Source organism: Numenius arquata, chromosome 16 (assembly GCF_964106895.1).
Source record: "Numenius arquata chromosome 16, bNumArq3.hap1.1, whole genome shotgun sequence".
NCBI lineage: Eukaryota > Metazoa > Chordata > Aves > Charadriiformes > Scolopacidae > Numenius > Numenius arquata.
The window spans coordinates 4,829,584-4,844,459 of NC_133591.1; the positions used below are offsets into that span (position 1 = coordinate 4,829,584).

At 42.7% G+C, this 14,876-nt stretch overlaps 1 protein-coding gene across 1 annotated transcript in view; it reads left to right on the plus strand.

Moving 5' to 3' along the window:
• The first annotated feature begins 1,429 nt into the window (after positions 1-1,429).
• The window catches only part of KDM2B (lysine demethylase 2B), a 115,904-nt gene continuing 102,457 nt past the window's right edge, over positions 1,430-14,876 (plus strand). The window contains exons 1-4 of the mRNA XM_074159577.1: positions 1,430-1,462; positions 2,726-2,870; positions 6,205-6,283; positions 12,700-12,746. Of these exons, the coding sequence (XP_074015678.1) occupies positions 1,430-1,462; positions 2,726-2,870; positions 6,205-6,283; positions 12,700-12,746 (304 nt within the window). The remainder of the gene's footprint in view (positions 1,463-2,725; positions 2,871-6,204; positions 6,284-12,699; positions 12,747-14,876) is intronic.

The following is a 14,876-nucleotide window of genomic DNA, read 5'->3' on the forward strand; positions in this document are numbered from 1 at the left end:
ACTGATCTGAGAATTAAAGCCATGGAAAGACAGTTTGAAATTTGCTTCCCAGATTTATGCTGGTTAGGTCAGAGCACTCGGCTTTTGCTGGCCCGGGAGAGACAGCCGTGAACCAGTACCATACTGGGGGTAGAAACACATTTATTCTCAACGTCCACCTCAAAAAATTGCAAAAAGCAAATCAGAGGAGCACTGTCAAAGCCATCAGCCCCTGACCCTGGGCTTAGGTACTCTTTGATGTTCCCTTTCTTGGGGGGTGTGGAGCGGGGGCGGGTAAAGGATGTCACTTCAGAGAGGAGCCACACTTTGGAACCTGGAGGCTGTTCAAAACTTGCACTCTGACCCTGCTATTGCAATCAGATGGTCCCAATATTTGCTCAGCATCAATTTAGAGTAGACGTGAATTGGTGTTCTTGAAATGAGCCCCTCTGGCAGTCTTAGCAGCTGGCAGGATCGCTAGACTTTTTTTGTATCGGTAGCTTCTTCGTGTAATTTTTACCTACTTTTTCATGCGATTTCGAACTACCTGTTGTACGTGCATTATTACAAAGGCAATTTTGCTTCATTTAATACCGGATAACACATTATAGATATTAGATCTTGTTCTCACGAGGCGAATAGGTGCAGATTTTGGAGCGGTTTATGCAGCAGCCGGCGTTTGCCCTGGGCAGAGCTCCCTTGCCGAACTGCCGGCTGCACGAGTGATGGAGGAACACCGTAAAACGGCGTGCTTAATCAGGCACATTAATTAACCATAACCCCACGTAGCGTAAGATTACTTTCCAGTGTTTGCTACGTTAATTCTCTGCGCTCTTTAAGAGGAATCCTCAAAAATTGCGCCGGCGTTTAAAACGCGACGCTGGGCAACCCATCAACAGCAGCTCAACTTTTAAAGGCACGGCTGCGGCACCCACGAAGGGACCGTCCGCGCCTTTGTGGTCGTCGTCCCCCCCCCCCCAGCGTGTGTCCGGTCCCCCCGTGTCCCTCCTCCCCCGCGGCCGCTCAGCGCCTGCGTGTCGCGCCCGCCGCGCACTCGTGACCCAGCCCCGCGGCGGCGGCGGGGCGGGCGGCCGGTACCGCGCCGCTACCCCCGGACACCCCCCCCCCCCCCCCCCCGCCGCCATCCGCCCCCCCTCCCCCGATCACTGTTTACGTTCCGGGCACGGCGACGCCTGCGCCCCCGCTCCGCACGCCCTGCCTGGAAATGGTTCCTTAAGGACTTTGCAAAACGCATCGCCGCCGTCCCCCTCCCCCTTCCCTCTCCCCTCTCCCCTCCTCCCCCCCCCCCCCCCCAAAAAAAAAAAGTGCTGGTGCAAAATTGCAAAACTTTAGAGAGACCTGGATGGCTTTTGTTTTTTCTCCTCCCCATTTGGGCCAAAAATGCAGGACAGGAACTGTTGACAATTAAGTGATGAAACTCTCCAAAAATATGGAGGCAGAGAAAGACTCTGGAAGAAGATTGGTGTGTAGCTGGCTTCTGTCTATTTCCTATTTGTGCCTTTTAATTGATTTTGCTTAATTGTTTTGCAAAGGGAGAAATGCATGCAAAACGTAGGCAGCGGAGCGAGTTAGTTTGCAAGAGAGCAGCTTAGACACTGGGGAAGGGGGGTGGAATTTAACTGAGGGGAAGGCGAGGGTGGGACGATTATTTATTTATTTATTTATATATTTATTTATTTATTCCCCCCCCCCCCCCCGTGGGCTTGTGCTGATCCACCGCGCGTGTGTGTAGGGCTGGCTGCCGGGGCGGATTTGCAGGGCGAGGGGCAGAGCTGCTGGAGGCAGCCGGTGCACCGGGCTCCCCCCCCCCAACCCTAACCCTAAGCCCGCACCGGGGGACCTACCTCTGTACGCGGCCGGGGACCCGCCGCCTCCAGCCCCGGCTCCGCGCCCAGCCGCAACTTCGGGGGGGGGGGGGGGGGGTTGGGGGGGGAGCAGCAACGGGCCTACCCCCCTATCACTCCCCACCCCCCCATCACTCCCCTCCCTTGCATTTAACTCGTTCCTGCCCCTCGCCCTTGCACCCCCCGCCGCTTTGGGCGCTGTAAAAGCGCGCAGGCTCCGCGCAGGCAGCGGGGTGGGGGCTGCGCATCCATCGCGGCGTTACATAAAGCGATCTGTTTTTTAAATCGCGGCTTCCGGTGTGGCTATGGAAACACTGGGATTATGTAAATACCCAAACCTGGATGCTGCGTGCATCAGGTTAAACGATTCCCCCCCCCCCCCCCCCCCGCCCTTCTTCCCTTCCCCGGGGAATTCTCTTGTATTCACGTGCGATAATAATAAAAATGATCCGGTTGCTAACGAGCGTTGGCCGCCGCTCACGTTTTTTTACGGGACTGCAGAGCACATCGGTGCTGTAGCTTGTGAATTTTTGGCGAGTTGCGCCTGTCTCCTGCTCGCCTTTAAGCGCCTGCTTCTGCCCAGCAGCCCAAGTTTTAGTTTTCCTGCAGCCAAACACCTGTTATTCCCGTCTAGTTCCGTGTCACGGGATGGAGAAGGTTGTGCACGCAGCTGTGTTGTAGCTTGTTTGGGTTCAGGTTTTGTTCATTTTGTGTCGTGCCGTCTTAATTATTTCCCCCAGAGTCTGTTTATCAAATCGTCCTGCACGATCCATGCGCTTTCCTCCCCGCCGACCCTCAGTTTTTTTTTAATTATTTTGTTTTTCTCTTCTTTCCCCGGACAATGTGCTTTTTTTTTTTTTGTTGTTGTTGTTGTTTTCTAGCGATCTATTGGCAGAAGGCGATACGATGAGAACGAGGACCTCTCGGACGTGGAGGAAATTGTCAGCATCAGGAGTTTCAATTTGGAAGAGAAATTAAAGAGTAAAATGTATCACGGGGATTTCGTGCATGCCATGGACGGGAAAGGTAACAGCCCCGGGGGCGGTGGGGAGGGGGCAAGGGGGGGGCTGCCCGTCTCCGCCGCCGCAGCCTCCACGTGTAGCTCCGCGCCCGCGTTCGTATTTCGCGCCCGCGTCCCCCTGCCCGGGGATCCGGTGACGACGCCAGGGCCGAGCGGCGGGGGAGGCGGAGGGGGGGGGACACGGACGGACATGGGCTGTATCGGGGCCTTACAGCCCGCACTACCGCGGGGGGGGTCCCGTCCCCTCCCCTCCCCGCAGCCGAAGGGCGGCTTTTGCCCCAACGGGGTGCTTGGGGAGGCGGTGCGGTGATAAATGGCACCCACCCCCCTCCCCGCGACGTGCTCCGCTGCCCTGACCCCAGCGCACCACCAGGATGCTCAGGAATTAGGTGCTGGCAAAGGAGAGGCAGAAACCCCAGCCCCCACTTAGCCGGAGGTGATTCCTGCTCACCCACACACACACACACACACCACACACCCCCCCGTCCCCTATTGAATCCAGGACCCCTTTTGGCAAAAGGACGCGATTGATGAGCCCGTTCGCCAGGGTCGGAGACTTTAAAGTCAATAACTTCTTTGTGTTTCTATCATATATTAAATTACAACGCTCCCCTCCCCGAAGTTAGTTGGTTTGCTGAGGTGACTTAAATTACGGAGCGGTAAGCAAAGCCAGACAGCCCAGCTCCGCGGCAGGAAGGAAAAATGGGAAAGGTTTGCCCGGGAATCAAACGGGCCGGGGCGGGGGGGTTTGCAAGTCACCTTTATTTACTGCAGCATTGTTGAAACGGATCCCGAATCCCAGATGGCTATCGCCAAAACCCGGCCTCATTGAGGTCTCCCTGTCTAAGCCGGCTCTCTCAGGAAGGAGTAGTTTTGGCTGTAATCCTCCTGAAATGGCTATAACTATGGAGCCGCTAATCTAGTTTAGAAAATTTCCTTTTCTCCCCTAGGCTTAGTTTTGCCTGAGCATTTTAAGCTCCTTTTAGAAAAGTTAATGTGGTGGAGAAATTAAATACCTATCTCATTTAGGAAGGTATTTGTTTAGGAGATAAGCTCAACCCTGACCCCTCTTCCTCCAAACAAAACACAAACACCTATTTTTTAGCTGGAAAATGTTAATTAATTTTCCAGAAAATAATTGCACTCTACCCTCATCTTCCAAATACTCCAGTGGTTGCCATTGCTACATGCTAACTATAGTACAATCCCCAGCTTCCCCAGCTCAGCAGCTCCAAAAATCTTTGGGTAGCTTTCTCCTTTCCAGGGAACTTGAAAATAAATGAGTGCCTTTTGTTATTTTGTTGTGGTCTGTGTCTGCTTTGTTCAACCCCACAAGGGATTTAAATGCTTTGTTGGGACATTATGAAGAAAGAGTCTGCCTTCCTATTTGCTCTGGGTTTATTTTTTACTATTGGTTTATTTTTTTTCTATAAATGCAACAGTTGAATTGAAGCAAGGCAAAACAATGACAGTGGTTAGTAAGAATAAAAAAGTCGGTTTTTATGATCACGTGGAGTTGGTTGAGCGATATATTTATTTTTATTTGCCATGTCCTTGGTTTTATTTTTAATTATAACTCTTCTTTGATTTTTTTTTTTTTTTTTTTTGCTAGGAATGTGGGTTGGGGTTTTTCCTCGAGATGCTGCAAGGCAGTGGTGTGAATTTTGGCTTGAATGCAGTCTGTCATAGCTACTTGTTCTCTAGTCTGCTAGGCTCTATATCTGCCTCTGCTTCTCCCACCCGTATTCTTCTTGATGTTTGTTGACTTTCTGTCTTGGGTGAGAGTGTCCTTAAAAAAAAAATCTCTGTGGTTTATTTATTTGCTTACCTAAAGCCAAAACAGTTTTATTGGGAATGCCTATGAGAAATGAAGATTTCTCTAGTACAGAAATATTTATTTGGTGACTTTAGTTAATTGGAGTATTCATTACACTTATTTTGACACTAGTAGCAATAAAGTTTCTGTAATTTTAATGTTTTTGTAAATGGGTAATTACTGTGCTCTGATTTGTTAACTTTAGGAAGGAATATTATGTCCGTACTTGTCATAATTACTAACTGAATACAGCAAGGAAAAAATTATAAAAATAGAGGGAAATACATCTGCAGGCATGGGAGCTTAGCCTCGGTTTCCCCGATTTCTTTCAGTACAGGGGTTTTATAGCAGAGAAGCAGCACCGATACAAGCTGGAATCTGAGGCTCTCATGCTCTCCCAGGAGGCATGTTCATTGCTGGCTGAATCCTGGGGAAGTCAACCTTCTTGTCTGGTCCTGAATCTAATACATACAGGGTATATAGTGTGCTTGGCAGCATGTAGGGTATTTTGTAGTGCTGAAGAGTCAGTGTTTTCCAGTTAAAGGTAGTGTATGGATGCTGTGTAAAAGTGTTTTTTTCCTGCAAGAAAGGGGGAATAGCAGAACCATAGAAACAGTATGTGGCCACTGCAGGAATTCTTCTTCTCTCTGTGGCAGAAGGCTCCAAATGGAGTGTGGGGTTTTGTAGGCACGGCTCACCCAAATCGCTCCTTGTAACTTTCTTTCTAATCCCCAAATCACTGCTATTGTATCAGACCATTGCATAAAGAAATCCCCAGGAAAGGGCAGTTCTGTGTAATCCTCAGAGTGAAGCAACAAGGCGATACTGGTTTGCGTTAACATAACAAACTCATGTTTAATTTTCAGTTTGCTTATGCGTTATACTGTGACTCCTACATAAAACCTATTCCTTTTTCACCGTCTTCCTAAATGCCAGGAGCTCTGTAAGATTTCTGTCTCTGGGCTCCTGCACTTATGTTTCTGATGAATTCAAGTATTGAAAGTAACAGTAACCGTCACATAAAAAGAAACGATGTGTTCACAGAATCAGAGCTTTTTGCTTTACTCAGATAATGCTCACAAGAAACATGTTCTTTCCTGTGTAGAAATGTATACCTTAAAATGTATAAACTTAAACATACAGTTTAAACTACACATTTGCCCCAAAAGTACTAGGCTGATTTCGCAGTAATTTAGTTTGGATTATCTTTTAACTGTTAATTTGGTGTTTCATTACAGCCTGGGTGTTTCAACCCAGACCTTAATTGACAAACTCTGATGGGATTCTATTTTATGTGCATCAGTGAACAGGAAAAATAGAGAGCAGCTGGGAGAGCATTGTCTGTCATTTGGTTTCCGGTTTGGACCTAAAATATGCATTCTCTTTATATTTTTCTTTAAGTGATAGTGGAGTTCTTTGGTGAGAAAAGGGAAATGGGGAGTGTTTTGAGAAAACGTAATGTGAGGTGCCAATGCCATTGTAATTCATTGGGGATTTTTTCTTTTTCTTCATTATTCAAACAGATTTTACTTTTGAGTATGTGCAGAGAGAAGCTCTCAGAGTTCCCCTTATCTTCAGAAATAAGGATGGACTGGGAATTAAGTAAGTTACAACTAAATCTTCATGATTAATAAATGCTTTTATAAAATAACCATTATGCTTTCCACTTGTATGTGATATTTCCTTTTAATGATCTCAAAATGTGTTGCAATTAGTAAGACTGTCAGCACCCTTGAGAAGAGGAATGATTATTTTCCACTTATAAACAAGCAGATAATGAGGTCTATAAAAGTTAAGTGCATATTCTACACAATCAAAAATAAGATAGTGATGAAAGTTAGGAATAAAATTCAAAGGTTCTGGCCTCCAGTCCACGCTGTCATGACAGAACAACCTCCCTTCAATTTTTGACTTCTCAATTGTGTTCTGTGTTACAGGTGGAATGTCTAATGATGCCTGTGGTTTTCCATTATAATCGTATCTCTTCAGAATGTTATCACTTTGTAAATATTTAATAACGTCTAGTTAAAATGTACTAATATTAGAGTCTTTTTGAGGTTGCATTTAGCTAATATCCAGTCATAAAGGATTTGGTATTTTAATAAGCTAATCCTGCAAGTTTCTTTGTAAAAGTGGAGCTGTCTAAGAGAGAAATATTAAAATGATATACTTTATCAGCCACATAATCCATAGTTTAGACAAATGTTCCTTGATACTTTTGGAAATTAGGACCGTGTAACTGATTACAGCTGAAAGCTGGAAAATTAAGTTTATGAAAGCACAATTACTTTGCTCAGTTTCAGCTGGAACACCTCAAAGTTTAGGGAACTGAGGAGTCCCCATTATTTAATTAAAAAGAATTAAACCACCCCAATATAACTTAAAGAGAGAAAGTAGTGTTTAGGGTATTTGACAAGTGTATGTCCTTTATAAGAGCAAATAGGGGCTGCTGTGATATTCTCATGATGTTATTATCTTATTAGATAGTTTTTTCTGTTGAACTCTGAACAAGAAGTGCTTAATAGCTACTCAGTAGTAATTACAGTAATGTTTATTTTGTTGTACCTTTATGTTGTACTGGAATATTTTTTCTTTGGTTATTAAGCCCAGCTATTTCTCTGCTTAATCCTGGCTGCGCAGTCTAGTTTCTCGCTAAAAAAATAGAGCAAACACTAAGATAGCGTCTTTTTATGTGCTTGTGCAAAGCCTTTCATAGGTTGTATACTATTTTTCTGAAGAAAACATACATGTATTTTGTAACGTTTTAGGAGATGGGTAGAAAACCTAGCTATTAAGTGAGAAAGGCTAGTCACTTCTTAGAGTTTGTCAACAGTTCTATGCTTCTATTTGGTATCATAGAAAAATAACCTAATTTTACTGTTGTATTATTTGAGAGAAGGTGAGGTCAGGCGGAAAGCATTGATCCTTAAAGTTTGTGCAGAAGAGGGGATACAAAAACATCTGTTCTGATATTCCTGAAGTCTGCAGCCTTCCATGTAACATTCATAGGAAAACCTGAGAGGCAGAGAGAAGAGTCTTCCATGTTCATAGCTTAATTATGCTTCATCTGCAGAAGCCACCTCCTTAATCTTAGTTTATATATTACATGACTATAGTATCATCACAAAGATACCTTGTTTCTTGGCATCCGTAACTACAAGATGTAATATCTTTTTCTTTTTAATAGTTCATTATTCGGGATTCTGTAATGAGGCACTTTCACCTTAGATATTTCAACATTCAAACCTCAGCTCACACATCATCATTGGTTTCCCTAGTGTTCCTGTGCCCAAAATCTGGGGAGCTGCCACCGGGCACTCCCTTCCTCTTTCAGTTAGCTGGGTACTTTCACTGAAGCCTCCTAGCGTGATACTGCCTTTGGAGAGTGGTCTTTGGTCTTTCTTCATCCAGGGGTTCAGAAACTCCTCAAGCTCATGGGATCATGTAAAGAGTGCAATCTGGGTTTTTTTGTCACGCGTTGGCTTGTTTTTCTTGAAGATGGTTTTAGATGCATTTGCAGTCAGCCTTCCTATTCCTCTTCCTGGAAGTGACTAGTAATTTTTTGTTAAGACCTTGAAGAAGGGAGGGCTTTGGCCGTGTCCCTGTTCCTTCTGTGGTTATAGGCCATGGAAACAGACAGGCCGAGTTCTACATGTACTTCTGTATTTTCCTGAGGCAAAAAAAAAAAAAAAGTGGCCTCGAATGCTTATGTGTATGCACACATACACAGCATGAATCCACGTATAGATAACCACACCTCAAAGAAGACCACTAAAATAAGGTACCTTTCTTTGTCAGTGTTATCAAAGCAGTCAAATAAGTAGCAGTTTTTGAACATGCATTGCAAGTGAAGAAGTTACAGGACCAAATGCTGCATGCCTTCATTTTGAGTTGGAGTTCTGCAGTTCTGGATAATGCATCTGGATTGGACTGTGAAGAGGTGGAAGAGGAGTCAATGCTAATCCACAGCAAGAGTTTTGGAGTCAGTTACCCTACTCTCTGTCATACGCTAATGCTTTGGATAATGAAGGAGAAATACGTGTTTCAGTTTGCTGTTATGAGCTTAAAACAGTCTCAGCAGCCAGGCTGGACCAGCCAGCTCTTCAGTTTCCTGCTGGCTGCGGTATCATTCTAACACTGTTCTGACATCTTTCCTCCTTTCTAGTGCTGTTTCCCTTTTTCTCTTTTGGGAACCATCCTCACATCTTGCATGAGTTCATCCTCTAGCTGGAATTCACTGCCAGAGGAAAAAAGAGTAAAAATATTGAAATTGGGTTTGGTTTTTTTTTTTTTTGTTAGGATGTTTTTGGTTAATTAGTATGCTGACAAGAGTAAGAGCAAATTTTATCTGATATGTGAGCCTTGGATGGTTCCTGCATGGAATCAATTGAATCTTCTATTTCACAGTTAGTTGAGTGAATTGTTTTTGTATTTCCATTCTTTTCTGAATTGTTGAATGCTGGCTGCTCTGGGGTATTAAAATAGTGGAATTTGCAGATCAGTAGTCTCTCATAGAATGTTCAACATTCTAATATTTTTTATTTAAATGAGCATGTCTTATTAGTTTGAAATGATGTTATAAAGAAATTGTACACACTTGGGCATAAATGTCACTAGAGTGAGAGAAGGTTGAAAACACGATTTATGTGTATTTTAAATGAGAGAAGTGAAACGCGTGAGCAAACTTCCCTGTTTGGCACTCTGCAGGACAACATAATTTAATTTTATTTACATTTCTGCTTCTTAGATGTATCTATAAAAAGTAGCTGGCATGCAATATATGAGTTTTGCGGATGTGGAGATGCATAAATGCTGTGTGCGTTGTATTCCAGCAAGATCACCATAGTATTGACACCTGCCTAACTGATCCGAAACGTTCAGAACCTTTAGTCTCATCATCCTGACATTTACTGCTTGAAATAATGAGTGTCATAGTCTGCTGTCTTCCATCACCAGAGCGAGACTGGACAGTTTGCCTTTGGATCTGAGTCATTTGCTGGTGAAATGTTAGGAACCTTACGTTCCACTTCAGGCTCTGGAGGAAATGATGCTTTACTGGGTCTGTTGTGGCACTGCTGCCTCTTGTCCAGAGGAGGCTGTGTGTATCATGATATGGTAGATTAGGTGATTCGCATAAATGTAGGGTGACTTTTGAGATACAGTGGTCTAAAAAATATATGAGATAAGATGATTTTTAGACTTCTGACATTTTGAATAACTGGTGATACGTGCTTCCACTTCTGTTTGCTGTTAAGCAGTCAGCTTGCATGTCTGTGCCTGGCAGATGTACAAAGCATAGCTGAACAGTTTGGTTACTGTGCTTGGAGGTACTCCGAAATGGCAAGGAATGAGATGAATGAGGAAAAATTATTATAATGAAACTTTGAAAGTTGCTTTCCTGTATATTTCTGACCATCGCAAGCTGTTGCTTGTATGGCTAGATGCAGGAAAGTCTACCTGTGATCTCTTAGCAGAAGAGGAGCTATTTTTCTCGGAGGGTTGTTTGGCTGTTTCCAAGATTTTAACTTGGAGAGAGAATGCTGTTTGGAGAGATGTTGCTTCTTATCTGAATAGTGGCCATCTTGCATTGTGTTGTGGTTAATCAGATATGTATATTAGCCAGAGCTCATCCTCGTTAGGACCTGCATAGGAGACTTCTCTAGCAAATCTTTAAAAGTTTACTAGTTTGCACCAGTAAATGCACACTAAGGTGTTTGCATTTCTTTTGTGATTGAGGCAACTTGATTTATATATATCAGAATGCTGGAAATCTCAAATGTAGTCAGTCATATTGTGGTGTTAAGTCATCCCACTATACTATTCTTCACCTATTTTTTATGATATATGAAATCTTTGGAAGCATTCGTAGTGCTTTTATCTAAGATACATTTGCCTGATAATTGCATGACAGTGAGGAAAAAAAGTATCTCTGCTCGGTTCTTGCATCGTTGGTATTCTGGATTTATATGCAGAAAAACAAAGGAACCAACACTTACTGGTATAGGACTATAGGACTTACTAGTATAGGACCGGTGACATTCAAAAAAAAATCTCTTTTTTTTTTTTTTTTTTTTGGCCATCATAGCGCTGTAGCAAATGAGCCCTTAGTGGTAAGAATGAGTGTGGCAGTTATGCTGGGTGGGGCTGGAGATGAAGTCCAGTCTTTTACAGTGTCAGCAGCCAGCAGAATGGGTTTGAATTAAAGCTGGACCTCCCAAGCAACCTAGATACGAAACAGGTTCTTGTATTTGAAACTTGCTGTGTTCAAGCCTGAAATTCTTCCTCGGTGTAGTCTTTCTCTAATGTATGTTACATCCTGAGACTGCAGAGAAAAAAAACCTAAGGATATGCCAGGTGTGCTCTCCAAAGAACTAACCATGCAATTTTATTGTTAGGGAGGATTATATTCTTCCAGTTTGAGTAATGTTTATTGTCGGCTGCTGCTGGAGCTCTCAGAAAGACTGGGTTTGCGTGTATGCATCTGTGTTAGGGTTGTTCCCTATCTTGATTGTTGATTTTTATTTTGATTTATACAAATGTGAAAAAAGATTGCCCATCTGATTGTCCTACACGTCTGACAAAATACAGGCAAGCTGTGGCATTTGAAGACAACCCTTGCATGTTCTTGTTGTCCACAAATAGTTCCTCCTTCCCCTACTTCTGACTTGCTAGTGCTTGGATAAAAAGATGCGTTCTGAATGAACCCTGAAGGTCAGTAGATTCAGGCTGTTTCATTCTGGCGAGGGAGTGAATTCCAAAGCTGTGGGGCCCTCACAGCTAAATGCAAAGATGTGAGGGTTGGCAGAGAACTAACAAAAGATATTGTCCAGCCTCCACATCCCACCAGAGGAAGGTGATAAGAGTAAAAGAAAGTGGACAAATAGAATTTGGCAAATAGCTCTTAAGATATCTACATGACAGTAACTGCATTTTTTAAATTTACCTTTCAGTGTTTTCTTAATAGTAAAAACTATTGCTCTAAAAGTTTGCCTATAGGCTGAATAGTTCTTATTTCAAACTGAATTATGTCCAAAGTCCTTTATGACCAGAAGCAAGTTGCTTATCTTCCACGGCAGCACAAGAGGGACAGAGACTCTAGCTGGCAGTTCCCACTGGGCTGTTTTTCATTACAATTCCTTAGTCAGTTTTTGTACGATGTGAAGTGTGAAATACTGTCATTGAGATGAAGTCAATCAACTTAAAAAAACCCACTACTGTTTTTTTCTTTTCCCATCCAGTCTATATGTTGCAGAATTTTACTCTCCTGACACGTAAATCTCACTCACTTGATGTACTAGGCTATTCTCTAATTACATTAAACTCTAAAACATTGCCTGTGTTAAAAGTGATCTTATAAATGCATTGACGTTGCTGAACCAATTATGCTGCTATTTAATTTAGCTCTGAATTAGCCCAAATTGAATTGAACGACAATTTCCCTACCCAACAATGCAGCCAGGTTGTCTTCGGCCAGACAAGGAGGTTTGGAATAGTCATTAAAACAAAGGCACTTTAATTCATTATTTTTTATATTTTATTTCGAAGCAGTGAATCCAACCTATGACGATGTGACTCTGAACAAATTGGTTTACCGCTCTGTGCCTCTGTTTGTACCCACTGGCCAATGTGATAATGCTCACCTCGGGGAATAAATGTGGGGCACCACCAGTTGCAAACCATTGCGGATTGCTTAGCAGCTATAAAGGTTTAGGATTTTATTGAAATCACCCCCAACCCCTTGCCTTCCCTCCCACTCCAGTGCTAGAGAGTGCTTGAAAAGACACCTCTTCTCCTCTTTCATTATGAGTAGAGAAACTTTTGTACACTTGCCAATGAAAAGATGTTCTGTATGTCATTAAAACTTGCACTGTCCACACTTCAGAGAGGCCTTGCTTGATTCCCCCTACTGCATTATGGACAAAGAGCACTATACATTTATTTCTCTTTTATTATGGTAACGAAAGTGTACCCATACTTATCTTGACGGTATTTAACATTGCTTTCTTTGCTAATTATAGGATGCCTGACCCGGATTTCACTGTCAGAGATGTGAAGCTATTAGTGGGTAAGTTATTTTGAATGCATTGGATTAAGTCTATACAGGACAGAATTGCTTTGAAATACTTGTCCAGTTGTGTTTGTAGACATTTGTGATAACTCTCAGAATCTGGGAGAAGGCACAGAGAAGCAATTTGTAAATTAAAAAGGCTGGGAGAACCCTAATTAGTAGTCGTGCTGACCAGACTCTGATCTCATGCTGGATAATTGGCTGTTTGAAAGAGAGTGAATGCTTTTGCTCTTAACAGGTGTCCTACATACACTTTTGTGATCCTGGAAAGCAGCAGCTCTATTGATCGAGTTCCTGGGTTTTTTTTTTTAATCTGTTGTAGTGCATCTGTTCGTAAAAGGTACGATTGGAGCCATATCACCTTTTGCCTGTGCTCTCCCCACAGTCTTTATCAGTGTCAGGCCAGGTCAGTGCTTTGAGGAAAGGTTGCTAAGAGAGACTGAGCACAAAGCTTTCCAAACTGCCCGTCTTTGTGATAAGACACAAACCAGAGAAGTGGCGCCTGTAGTCATCAAATGTTTCCTAGCAATTTTTTGCAAGAGAAATATTTTTAACTCTAAGAAAAGCTACATTTTAAGTAGGAGATTATTCTGTATGTTTCTTTGAAATCTGCTTTTACTGATGATGGATGTGTTATTTATCGTTTATCTGAAATTGTTACTGAATAGTGATACCGCACTCTGTGAAGTCGTCACTGTGGAGCTAGCTCAGCTTCGGATGTGTTGGCTGCAGCCCTTCACGGAGACGTTTAACTGCATTCTTGCTATTTAGAATTTACTGGTTTTATTTACCTGTGTTGTGGCAGGAGTCAATCTTTTAAATTAGCCCAATTGCTGCATGCTGAAAGAAGAATTTTTGGAAATTGCTCTTGAGTTTAATAATCAGTGGGAATATCAAGTCTGGAAAAGATGTAGCTAAGAAAAACAGGGAGAGGAACTTGTGCCTCAAATCTGTTCACTTGGGGTTATCTGTGAGAGAGGGGTTATCTCTGGTAACCTTCCTTCACAAACAAAACTTGGCAATGTTGCTTAATTTATGACCTTTTATAACTTCTTGGGGAAAAAACAAACAAACAACAAACAAACCAACCACTTTGGCAGAAAATGTTAGAGAAGTGATGAGAGAAGTGCTATTTGGTAGCATTTCTATTGGTCAATCTGCAGTTAAATTAGGAAATAATAGGAGGGTATTTAGAAGTCCTAAGTCTTATGGATTTCCTAAATACCTGCATGTGCACATTTGTAGGTAAAAATACCTCTTTTTGCTGCAGAGGAGCCTCGTGTATAAACCTTGTCATTATCTGGACCCTGTTTGCAATTTTCTGTGAATTTGTTCCGTAGCTGATAAACTGCCGTTTCTGTCCCTGAAACTGCTGAAGTTGAGGGTCTGACGTTGAGATGTTTTGGAACAGCGTAGTGTTGCATAACAACATTGTTTTTCCTGTATAACAGTCGAAGTGTGGGAGTTGCATTTCCTCAAGATTGATGGCCCTTGAAGTATTAGGGGGTGGAGATTCCTGTGTACATGGCCAGTAAAGCCAGAGGATATTTATAAATAAAATTAGATCTATAAAACAATGGAGCAGAAATAACAATCGTAATTAACTTTGAGATTAACTCTAATGTAAAAGTGTGCCGTTTCTCACAGCTGGTTCAGCAATCCCTGTATATGCCGTGGGCCAGATACTGCACGTCATGGGTGTTTTTTTATTGTGTTTGGACAAAGTCCCTGTGGAGGCATTGTACTGAACCCCTAGTTTGGTAAAGAACATTGTCACCTGCTGTCTTTTTTTTAATGCGGTTGATGACTTCTGGCATTACAGGTGGAAACTTTGATTCAAAAGATCTAAAATATTTGGGAAATGGATTTTAAATTATACCTGAAAAATCATGGTTCTTACGGGAAATCACTTCTGTCACTGTGGAATTTGTGCTATATCTAACAGCCACATTGACACTGAGAGCACATGGGGGCAATTCCTGTCTCCATGCCAAGTTTCTAAGTTATCTACTAATGACTTCAGGAAACACTGGTGAGCAATTTTCCTATTGCGTATCACTGCTGATATTTTTTTTCCTGGTTTTAGCTTGAATAGGTGTTACACTCGCAATCTAATGTTCAAAGGAA